The 12,381-nt window shown below is 37.0% G+C and overlaps 2 protein-coding genes across 3 annotated transcripts; one reads left to right on the top strand and one right to left on the bottom strand.

Annotated features, from left to right (window-relative positions):
• The first annotated feature begins 1,254 nt into the window (after positions 1-1,254).
• LOC141696236 (fatty acyl-CoA reductase 2, chloroplastic-like) lies at positions 1,255-3,576 on the top strand. The gene is made up of 6 exons (XM_074500405.1): positions 1,255-1,398; positions 1,502-1,587; positions 2,209-2,376; positions 2,529-2,610; positions 2,711-3,111; positions 3,423-3,576. Exons 1-6 carry the CDS (start codon positions 1,255-1,257, stop codon positions 3,574-3,576), a joined length of 1,035 nt encoding a protein of 344 aa, XP_074356506.1.
• A 1,344-nt stretch (positions 3,577-4,920) lies between these two features.
• On the bottom strand, positions 4,921-10,457 carry LOC141697691 (putative F-box protein At1g12855). Of its 2 annotated transcripts, XM_074502191.1 has the most exons (5): positions 10,275-10,457; positions 8,111-8,200; positions 7,969-8,019; positions 6,701-6,948; positions 4,921-6,323 (listed from the first exon to the last, which is right to left on the bottom strand). In XM_074502191.1, the coding sequence occupies exon 5, from the start codon at positions 6,253-6,255 to the stop codon at positions 5,155-5,157; it is 1,101 nt and encodes a 366-aa protein (XP_074358292.1). In that variant the 5' UTR covers positions 6,256-6,323; positions 6,701-6,948; positions 7,969-8,019; positions 8,111-8,200; positions 10,275-10,457; the 3' UTR covers positions 4,921-5,154. The 2 variants fall into 2 exon arrangements, with proteins under 2 accessions (XP_074358292.1, XP_074358291.1); XM_074502190.1 differs by lacking the exons at positions 7,969-8,019; positions 8,111-8,200.
• Between the last annotated feature and the right edge of the window lie 1,924 nt (positions 10,458-12,381).

Genomic DNA, 12,381 nt, shown 5'->3' with positions numbered 1-12,381 from the left:
GCCGATTGAGCGGAGTCCATTCGGGCTCTGGTTTTGGTTCTCTCTTAGGCTTGGGCTTCCTTTCGCTCTTCTGGGGCCTGGAGTAGTCATCCCGGGGTGGGGTCCCCCTGGATTGCTGTACGTAATTGGTCTGTCTGTCTGTCCTGTGCCTCTTTTCTTTTTCGTAGGCGCGGCGGTGTTCCAGGGATTCATCATCGTCCCGGATTCTCCTATTCATTTTCATGGAGGTGAGGAAGTCATTTTCTTTAATAAACTTGGACGCCATTGCATAGGACGAAGCGAGGCTTTGGGGTTCCCTATGGATTAGGTCCTTCACGTAGCCTTCACATGAAACTGGGTGGAGGTTACGCCAGAAGATATTCAAAGCTTCGTTTTCTTCAAGGTTGGAGAGCTGGTTGACTGATTCTTGAAATCTTTTGATGAACTCCGGAAGGGTTTCTCTGCTTCTCTGTTGTATGGTTTCCAGGTGTCACATCTGGAGCTCGTTCATACGGTTCGCCCTGAACCTCTTGAGAAATAACTCCTGGAAGTCCTTCCAAGAGTCGATGCTCCGGGAGAAGATTCGACTGAACCATTTCTGTGCCCCACCTTTTAGTGTTGAGGCGAAGAAGCGGCACTTGGTGAGGTCATTGTAGTCGTATATGTTTGAGATCTGCTCAAAGTAGTTGAGATGTTCTTCAGGGTCGGCAAGCCCGTCAAAGGAGTCGAAGTTGAAGTGCTTGAGTGTCGACTCTCTAGGGGTGGATTCCAGCTTTCTAAAGAAAGGCGTGGCCGCCGCCCCAACTTCCACGTCTCCTTCCACTTTTCTCTTGAGATCCCGGAGAACACGGGCCATTTGTTCCTGCTTGGATTCCTTTTCAGGTTTAGAATCCGAAGAGACATGGATTCGGCGTGCCTTTTTCTTTAGTTTGGCTTCTTCCTCTTGGACCCTCTTTTCGATGTTGGCTTTGGCCTTCGCCTCTTCATCCTTTCGGATGCGGTCCCGGAGCGTGGCCTTCTTGATTTCGTCCCTGGCGTCCTCTGACGGCCTCTTGGTTTTACCGATCTGATCCAAGACTGAACCCCGGGATTCTTCCGAGTGTTCTTCCTGATCCTCCGGGCGGGTTCCCGGAGCCTTGTTCTTTTCTTTCCACAGGCTCATGGCCGCTTGAATCTGCTCCGGGGTCATATTTCCCCAAGGGTTTGTAGAGGTTTCAGCATACTTGTGGGCTGCTTTTTCTATGGTTAATCTCTGGTCTCCGGGCTGAAGCTGAGATGAAGCACGAGCTGTGGGGGCTCTTCATCTATATCTTCCATCTTGCCGTCCCTGGGCGGGGCGACCGTGGGCTAAATGGTTCCGGAGATCGAGGTTTTGCTTTTTCGCGTGATCATTATTTTCAGGACAGATTACGGATGATGGTACTATGATGTGTGATTGTTCTGGAGAAAGAATAAGGAAAGTGAGCTGTAAAGAGAGTGAGGATTTTCGTTCTTACCAGAGAGGGTTTCTTTGGTTTTGTAGCTGTGTAACGTAACTGGAGATGACACCACGTCACCGGAGGTTCGACCCCTCCTTCTAGCGCCAATGATAACTCGGTTTCTTCCCAGGTATTCTCCTTTCTCACACGTGCTGGGACCTGACTTCCGTAGCGGTTGGAGTGCGGTTAACCTGCTAATTAGGGGTCTCTGCAAAACAGAACCGGAGGGGGGGTTGTGACCCGCGGCAACTCCGGCGTGAGAATAAGAAATGGGCTTTCTTGAAGAAGAAGAAGAAGAAGAAGAGGGAATGAATGACCTATTCAAAAATATGTGAGGGTGTGTGTATATGTGTGTAGCAGTCAAATGTTTTTCAACCCCTAAAACCCTCTTTTTGGGGCCTTTTATAGGTCCCAAGATTTAGGGTTTTTGGGGTTTGTACCTCTTCATCCTGGCCTTTGATCATTCTTGGTTGGTGACAGGTTGGACGGTCCAGGTGGACTGTGTGGTCAGGTGTCCTTTCTCCATCAGAGCTGTCTTGGGATGATTACCCGTGAATGGCTGGGATGCAATTGTTTCATTTTGGGTAACATGAGACAGTTGACTCTTTTGTTCTGTGCCACGTGGCACCGGGGCCCACTCCGGCTTGGGCCTGGGATGACATCTCTTTTGGGCCTCTGTTCTTCTATCTGGGCCTGATTATTTCCGGCCTATCATATGGTTTAGCCATCTTCATAATTATTTAACATGCAGAGCGAAGAAAAAGAAACATGGATGGAAAAACACTTACACCTTCACTAAGGCTATGGGTGAGATGCTGCTCAACAAAGAAAGAGAAAATATACCTGTAGTGATCATCCGTCCTAGCGTTATTGAGAGCGCCTATAAGGAACCTTACCCTGGTTGGATTGAAGGAAATAGGTACTTTATACATATGCAAATCTTACAGGACTACTACTAACTATGTTCTCGAAAGTGTTTAAGGAGAACTATATCAATTTCAAAATGCCCCAGAAGTTATTATTAAACCAACATTCTCATTTTCACCCTCTTCCGTTCCTTCTTCTTATTAGAATGATGGACCCCGTGATGTTGTTCTATGGGAAAGGCCAGCTCCCAGGATTTCTAGCCAACCCCAAAGCAGTCATCGACATTGTAAGTGAAAGAAAACTGATTAACTCGGGCTTATGTATTTCGAGCCCCTAATTTGTCTGAGTGCTCATATACAACAAGCATATTTCATATTTATATACAGGTACCAGTGGACATGGTTGTAAATACTATTTTGGTGGCTATGGCAAAGCATGGTAGAGAAGCAAAGCCAGAATTGAATGTGTATCATGCAGCTTCATCCGTCTCAAATTCAATACTTCTATACCATTTTTTCAAGTATTGCTGTGATCACTTCAAGTCTTCGCCATTGATAGATCGAGATGGAAAGAAAATCATGGTTACAGATATGAAGTTCCTAAGCTCTCTGTCTGAGTTCTCATCTTACATTTCATCAGAGATAATTGAACGCAATGGGATAATGGGTCGTCAAGCAATGCCGGATGAGAAGGTTTTTCAGAAAATTAAGACCAAATGTGAAAAGCTAGAGGCACTTCTTTTGAATCTGGCTCAGCTTTATGAGCCCTACATGTTCTATACTAGCTGGTAAGATTTTGTTTAAACCTTTACATGAGTAGGCTGCTACATACTTGTCCTAATAATTTACGCCAGGGAACACACACACATGAGTGCTATCTCAGTTACATGATAGAACCATTCATTAGTACTGCGTCCCTGCGTCTGTGTGTTCCTGAGACCTTTTCAAACACCTGGTGTATAAATTTACCAGTAGGCTATCCACGATCGCCTGACTCTGTACTTTACTTTGATGACTTACTTTGCAAAATGATTGCGAAAGTAATACTACTAGGCAGTTGCTGATTTATTCGTTTTTGCAAAATATAAATAATTGTCAGGTTTGATAATGGTAAAGTTAAAGCACTGATGAAAATGATGTCCGCTGAGGAGAAGAAGGTGTTTGAATGCGACGTTGGGATCATAGACTGGAAAGAATATATAAGCAACATCCATATTCCAGGATTCCGCGCTTACGTGTTGAAGGGAAAGTAAAGACCGGCAGGACAGAAGATGATTGAGGGGATAGTAAGAGTGACAAAACCTCATTTCTGCTGCTCCCTTCTCTGCTCATGGTTCATATGCTCACTTCCTCCCCCTATTAACTATGAATTCCAAGTACACTACCAAAGGAATAAAATGGTGATAGTGTTTTCTTTCACCCTTGATGTTTTTATTGCAAAGAGTTTGCTATTTAGAGTCTATAGAATAAAAACAACTCATATCTTGATCTAAAATCTTTAACAATATGAGTGGACCTGTTGCTAGCTCTTCTATCTAGTTCCATTAACAAAACACTGCTGTTATAGGGAAACAGACTGATTCATCTAATGTAGAGGATACCGGTTCGACAAACTCAATCCATAGATAGCTCCAATCATACAATGTAAAGGATACTAATTCGGCAAACTAAGGAACTCAAACCATTTCAAATCCTTCGGTTAATATCATAATATTATGCTTTACCACTAGTCGGTCGTTCAAACCCTTCAAGTTCAAGTGAAGTAATACTCTCAATTAACTCGAAAACTGACCAAAGATCTCGGTAACCAGGAGGAAGCTGGATTTCTTTTCAAAATTTAGCGTTACTGGAATACAGCTCCACTTCTGTTACAGAAGTAACATCTGATAGCATAATCCTGAGAAGCTTTTAGTCACTGTATATAGAATCAAAACAAAACCCGAGATCAAGTGCACAACGCGCATGAATATTAGGGACAGGAAGTTCCTTAAACCCCTTGGTCAGCGGATTCCATAGATATAAAACATCACCAGTACGTTTACTAGAATGACAAACAAGACCATTACAAGAACCAAGGAAATGCCTGACACCAGAAAATTGTGGTGGCAGGGGGAGCGTAAAGGAGACATCAAGAGTATCGACGTAGAATACAATATAAAGTCACCTCCCCTGCTAACAAATCTCAGTACAGGAGCTTCTTTTTAAAAAAATTAATTAAAACTGGAATACTTCTTTTTAATTTTCTGTTACAATGGTCAGTTGATGCACGCAGATCCTCTAAATAGGTACACACAAAACCACTGTACTTGAGTCCCTAGGAAGGTTTTTAGATATTATTTGTTTGCCTTCTAGAACCTACATTTGAATTTTGTTGATCTGGATATCTAACAACTGAAAATGAACATAGAAATCCAAATATCTACACACAAATCTTCCCACTGATCCTCTAGGCAGATGATACACACAAAACTAGTATACTCGAATAATTTACCTGTTGTTACTAAAACTTACAGATATTTCTGGAAGTGAGGTTCAAAGGGTAAAGATAAGGAAGTTGCTTTAAAACTACAACAAAAATGCGGCCATTAACACTCACATAGTCTTAAGCAAAAATCACATTAACGATATTATCCAATAAACCAGCATACCATTAAGATAGCACAAAGATTGATAAACTAAAAGTCAGTACAAACTTTAAGCACCAAATTTATCTAATGTAGAAGATACTGATTTAGCAAACTTTGAAACACACAGAGTTCTTCTTTCATAGATTGCATTGAATAAAGTACCATTTGTCCCTTCCTTGATATCATAACATATGACATTCCACTTTACTGCAGTTGTTCAAACCCTTCAAGTGAAACAAAACTGTCTCTATATTTCATAACTGACACACAATTTTGAAGATGAGGCAATTCTGTAGTCTCTTTCTTTCTGTAGTCATAAAAAACATAGCTAGCACCATTATTGCATTGTGCAACATACTGTCCAGCACCCAAATGCAAATTTATCCAACTTATCCCCGGAACAACCTCAAGATTGAACTTCTTGACCCAAGACACATTGCCACAAACATCATCCAAAGTCCATAGACTAAGAACTGATTCATCACAGACTGATTCAAAGATCATAGCAACAGAACCATTAAAATCCAACACATCTGACTTTCTTTTATGGCGCACAGACTCGGGAAACTGATATATTCCAAACACCTCATTATGTGAATCAAATGACAGAAGCTCTTTACCATTTTCAAAATACACTACCCCACTATTAAAATCAACACATTTAGAATATGGCCAAGGCAGAATTTTTGTCACCGCTTTAGGAACCTTGATTTTTTTCCAAGAATTAGCGTTTGCGGAATACAGCTCCGCTTTTAGTACAAATGTAAAACGACCATAATTAGAAACATCTGATTGCATAATCCTGAGAAGCTTGTAGTCATTGGAAATAGAATCGAAACAAAAACCTAGATCAATTCGATAAAATGCATCAATTTTTGGGGTAGGAAGAATCTTAAACCCTCTGGTCAACGGATTCAATAGATATATAAAATTACCAAGTATATTAGAAAGACAAACAAGACCATTACAAGAACGAATAAGATGCTTCACATCGGAAATTTGTGGTGGAAAATGCAACATATAGGAGAGATCATGAGTATCGAAGTAGAAGGCATTTTTAATGTCACCTCGTCGACCGGAACTGTAGGAAACCTCGTCGACCGGAATTGTAGGAAGACTCAGTACAAAGGCTTCTCTTTTAAGAGAATTGGCGGTATGATTTTCTATCAATTCGGACTTTGATATCATGGATCGCCATGATTTGCACACCAATTTGAATCGGAGAAGTGATATAACCGGCAGCCATGAAAGTATCTGGAAGATAACTTCTTCAGGGAAATAAAAACCGGAGCTCTTTTTCGCCATATCAATTGGTTGATTATAGGAAAAGCGCTGGGGTTATATTCTGTATACTCCACGCTTCAGAAAATTCCCTAAATATGATCCTTAGTTTATTTACATATTTGTCCAAAAAATACTCAAAATATTATTAAATAAATGCAGAAGATCAAAATTATACTTTTATTTTTTCACAGTAAAACTTGAAAATTTCAGTAATTAATTATTTTAACAGATTTTATTCAGTGAGCACGATTACAAACAAAAAGGAAGAAAAAACAAAGAGACGGAAATCAATCGCTATTAACAAAATAATTTTTTAACAAAACTAAATTTCAGATTACAAAAAAAACTCTTATCCCATCAACTAAGTATATATAGCCATGAGCAACATCTAAGGAACAAATTTATCCATTGTAAGGATATAAATATACCAAACTTGCATAAGGTTAGATACACAAAGCATACTTACAGGTGAACATCTGGAGACATTAGGATATCTGCACATAGAAACAAATGTCATTGCTGGTCAGGGCACAATACCCTTGCCACATTTATGCCTTGCTGTTGCTCCCCCCTACACGCTCCTGCAAAATACTAGAAGACTATCTGGAGACATTAGACTATTTCCCTGATATGCGCACCAAAAAAGCATAGCTGGACCAGGTGGTCAAGTCATGAACATGTTCAATGCATTTATGCCTAGTTGGTTCACCCTACCTGCAAAAGATTAGAATACCATCATCAGTCAAAAAACATTATCATGTTGATATAACTAGAACACCAATTGGAGCAGAGCCAAAAAATATTGTTTACAAAAATGCGTACTATATTTGGTACCTTATGTACATTCATTACATCAAAAAAAGTTGAAATTTTAAAAAGAAATATATGCACTTTGTAATGGTACCAGGCTAGGACATTCCCAGATACAGGCATCAACTTATCACAGCAAAGCAATCACTTGTCTAAAATAATGTATCTATAATTGCACCGAGATGAAACAAGGTGAGGAAAGTATTTGAATTCCTTTTTTTTAACATGTAAAACTACATGCTTAAATCATATTTATGATCACACCAATCTTAGTTACATTCTGGTATAGTTAATGGTGCCATAGTAGATTCAGATAAACAAAAGCAGAAGAGATATACATTTCATATCCTAAAGTTTCCGGTAAACCATCCTGAATTTACAATACATCCAGATTCAGTGCGATACTTTAATCTGAACATTTTTATAGTCGAGATATTTACAAACAAAAAATAAACAATGTTAAGCTGTAAATATATGGTTTTCTGTTAACATCTTTTGCATTGCTTCTTTTTATTCGGGGAAAAGAAATTGTGTGGTGCTCCCGAAATGGTTTAAAACAATAAATTGAGCTTGTGTAACCAAACTAGTTTCCAAAAGCTCTGTGACTGACTCAAGATTAAAGATTGTAAATCATCCAAGCTGAAACAAAGTTTTTTAGGATGTATAACATAATTACAGTAATATATAAAAGATAAAAGTAAAAGCAATTTTTTTCAAATAATAGTAGCAGCTTAAAAGTGGTAAAATTGATTACGGAAAACAGATCAATCAAACACACTGTTAGTGTGAATATCAGTTTATCAATACATAAAAGTTACAACCAAAAACATTCTCCATTTTTTTGTTCAATAATACAAAATATCATATTTGAATGATATATTTTACCTTCCATTTTTGTGATGTCTATATAAAATATACTAGTACCTCTGGGAACTGGGAAGTGTTTGTTTATCTTGCCACCAATGCAGCAGCAGTCTGAGGTGAGTTTTGTAAAAGATAAGGAACTGCATTTGAAAGTGAATTGGAAAGATGATTTTTAGCAGATTTGTATATTAATTTCATTTACCTTTATGACCTGAAATTCATGAGTTATCGAGAAATCACTAAAACGGTTCATACAGTCTAATAATGAGTCACTATCTCAGGAATGAAGTTTCTGCAATACAAAAAAAAAGAGCTGAAACAGAATTTAAAGGGATGAAATCGAGTATAACAACTAATGTAAGATATAAACAAAACAAAATAGATAAAATAAAGCTAATATTTGAGTTGTGGCACGGCTTACAAGTTATAACCAGTACAATATTTACATTAAGAATATTGTTGAATACAACAAAGAAGATATTTTACAAAAGAGAATAAGGAACCTGAGACTTAGCTAAGGTAAGTTTTCTTAGATAATAGGGTCCTACAACATAATTTATTTGACTTTGTAGTAGAAATACTATCGATAGAGCAGTATTCTGCATCTGAACAATGTATTTATACATATATACATTTCTAAACCTAGATACATGCTTGCATAGTTGTGCATGATTGATTTTTTTTCCGAAATATGGTACATTTTTTATAACGACGCAGAATACAGTGTTTTGCATAAACATTACATTCAGTTGTAATAAAAATATGTTTTACAGTTGAACCCGGTGTTTTGTATAAATAGCATATTTAGTTGTTAATTTTGTTATGTTCTACTGCAGAATTGAGTGTTTTTCCATGCAAAACACTATATGTTCTGCTGCTGAACACGGTATTTTGCATAAACAGTACATTCAGTTGTAAATTTTTTGTTAAAAGTTTTAGAAAGACTCTCGGAATTCAATTGTCCAAAATCTCATATAATTGCAAAGAAAAAAACAACGTTCAGCTGCAGAGCACTGATATTTCAACTATATTTCTAATGCGGAACAATGTGACTTATGGTACAGAACTCTATTATCTTAGAAAATTTTCCTCAGATATATCTCAGGTTCCTAATTATCTTTATAAAAATAAGTATCTATTTCAGATAATCCATAATACATCATATTCCGTAGGTATTTCCGACAATAACAAGGCACTTGATTGATCCTACATTCTCTTTAAGTTTTAGGAGGTATTGCTTGAAATTTATTGACCGACGATCAGTCGAAGCCAGCACATTTATTGAAGCCAGCACTTGTGATATTTTAGAACCAAATTATACTTATAAGGGAGCAATATAACTTAAATTATGATTTTTATCCAACTGATTATACATTTTATACTTCATATGGTAATAAGAGGCTAGACGCATCAACAAGAAGTGTGTGTGTGTGCGCGCGCGCCAGGGGAAGATATTATATGCTTAACCCCGGGTATGCGAGACAACTTGTTGAACGCAGTCCACTGTGATGTTTGTAATATTTTTTTTCTTTTACAAATTATTATTAACACAAAAGGATATTTTAACATATAATTTATTGACATAATTCTGATTATGCTCATCAATTTGAAGTTTGCTAAGTGAAATATGAACGGGCAGGAACTGTAAAAAGTGAATGCACCCAAGACATTTTGTTTCAACAAAACCCAAACTCACCCTTATATCAAGTTCAGTAATTAACATATCACAAACATGAATGATGAAACAATACATATTGAGTGAATAGCGTCATTATACTCTTCAGGTGCAACAGCTACTGCTTAACCTACACTTTCCTAGTAAATATACAGGTCTTTCAGTGGCACAAACAGTTGTTGCCCTTCCGCAATTATATATTATACTATAGTACATGTCATACTATTCTTCAAACAAGGTAGTTCTAGCTTCAAACTCATATTAAGCATTGATGGTTTCTGCACCAATACTGCCTAATTCTATCATATAATACAATTTCAAGTGTCTACTTAAATCATAGTTACAAATCAGAACATTCATCAAACATGTTAAATGCAACTTCAGATGCTTCTAAGTAAATTTACAACTTTGAGTTTAACTCATTGTCCAACTGAAACTATATCAATGAGAGAAAAATATAGGAAAATAACCTAAACCATTCGGGAGTAGCTATAACTATAAACAACAAACGTTATTTATAAAACCATCCATCCATTATGAAAGCACGATCATAAATTTAATGCATGTATTAAGTTTAATGCAAGCATACAAGTTTTACAAATTTAGAACATGGATACCATTAGGCAATTGTTTTTCTATTTGATGTATGCATTAAACAACAAAGTGCGTCATTGAGACTACAGTTGCTAACCTGTTTAAACCCTTTGAGTTAATCAAGGCCCGCTGTATACCAGGAGGCAGAAGATGAAACTTTCTGGTCTCTTACTTTCTACGGTCATTAAAGAAAGGCCAACATCATAATCTTTCTGCAACACACGGTCAAACACTTTAGATTTATCATCAAATACTAGGGATGGGCGTCGGGTCACTTCATGGCCGGGTAGCACTATCCCGGCCCCGACCCGCGACTTCAAACATAATCCCTATCCCCGGCCCATTTCTCGTCGGGGACTATATATTATTTCCCGTTCCATGGCCAAACGGGGAACGGGGATCTCCGCGGATATTTTATTTAAATCAAAATTTCTATTAAATAATTTTTTCCTGCAATATTTATAGAAAAAAGTAGCAAAAACAATATACGAAACTGCAAATTCTAATAATTTTGTCTTTTGATACATGTAATATTTATGTAAAATCAAAATACATTTGTAGTACTTCAATCTGACGTTATACTTTAAAAAATATAGTATCTAAAAACATCTCTAACAACATAGAAAATGAAAATTGTTCGTAGTACTTACATATTTCTTGAAGATAAATAAGAATATAAAAATATATTGTAGAGCGGGAAAAAATCGGGTCGGGGATCGGGTCGGATAGACATAAATAACCGTCCCCGTCCCGTTCCCCGGATTTTTTCTGAAATCGTCCCCATTCCCCGACCCGTACCCGCAAAAATCCCCGAATCCCCGCCACTTTCGGTGCGGGGATCGGGGCGGGATCGATCGGGCCGGATTCAGTGCCCATCCCTATCAAATACATATATAAGAAGAGTAATTTAAATTTTGCATCCCTTTGATTTTCCGGTTTTACACTTAGCATTCATAATTTATAAATCTAACACTTTGCATCTCATAGCTTTAGCTTTGATATTCACCGTACATTCCATTCCTTGCTCTATTATTCAAAGGTATTTTAGTCATTTGATTGATTAAATTTAAAAAAAAATCAACAATATTAAGGATGCATATTTTGTAGGAAATAATATTTTTGTAAAATTAATTTATTAATTAACACTTTACAGGTATTTAAAAAAAATTGACATAAATACTCACTTTTTTGTTATGTAATGCCCAATTTACCCAAACTCAAATATCTCATCTTTTTTACCTACTACACGCGTTGATGGTTAACGCGTATCCGTAATATGTGGTTGATGGAGGAAAGTTACATTTCTTTATACAAAAGTGACGAGAATAACAATTTTCAGTGTGGATGTTTGGATAATAGATAATATGCATTCGAGAGCGGTGTAACATGTATTAAACAAGCTGATATGCATAAAAGATACACATATCCTTTTTATACGCACTTTTATCTTCAAGAGTAGATGTATAGTCAGCAATCTATATATATATATATAGAGAGAGAGGAACTTACTCCAGTACAAACCAGTTTTACGCTAGATACTAGTAACCAACCTTGTCTACTTAATTTATAATAGCCCAGTCCAACTACCCATTATAACAGTCCAATTACATATAAAAAAATACACGGATAATCGATATACATACATACACCCTGCTTTACATTATCATCAACACTATAGTCGCTTATGAATTCCTCATCTTCCATTACAGCCTGTTAATCACGATATCAAATCACGTCATATCTCTAATTACTCCTGTCATCTCCGATCTGTCTCCAACATAATTCACAATCTACGTTTGTTTGCCAATATCACCTACCACGAATGTGACGCCCCTCAAATTAGGTGGTTTGGATTTGACGTCACCCTACGAAAATACTTTTAAAACACTTTTGAAAACCTGTATTTTTGAGAAGATAATAAAAAATCAAAGAATTAAAAACTTGGAAGATTTAATAAAAGATTTAAAAGAAAAACAGTTTCCCCTAAAAATAGGATCGCATACAAGTTACAGTATTGAAATTAGAATCAACCACTATTATTATTAAACAACATATTTAACAACATTAGATCATCTTCGATAAGAAGAATCACTGCTACTTCATTTACAAACCTGATTTACAATTGGATCTCAATAAAACAACTCTATCTAGAATCATCCTCATCAATGTCCCTGGATACATTCTTTGACTTCTGGATAACTTAA

Source organism: Apium graveolens, chromosome 11, assembly GCF_009905375.1.
Source record: "Apium graveolens cultivar Ventura chromosome 11, ASM990537v1, whole genome shotgun sequence".
Classification (NCBI taxonomy): domain Eukaryota; kingdom Viridiplantae; phylum Streptophyta; class Magnoliopsida; order Apiales; family Apiaceae; genus Apium; species Apium graveolens.
The sequence above is the reverse complement of the archived record's forward strand: the minus strand, read 5'-3'. Positions and strand labels throughout refer to the sequence as shown.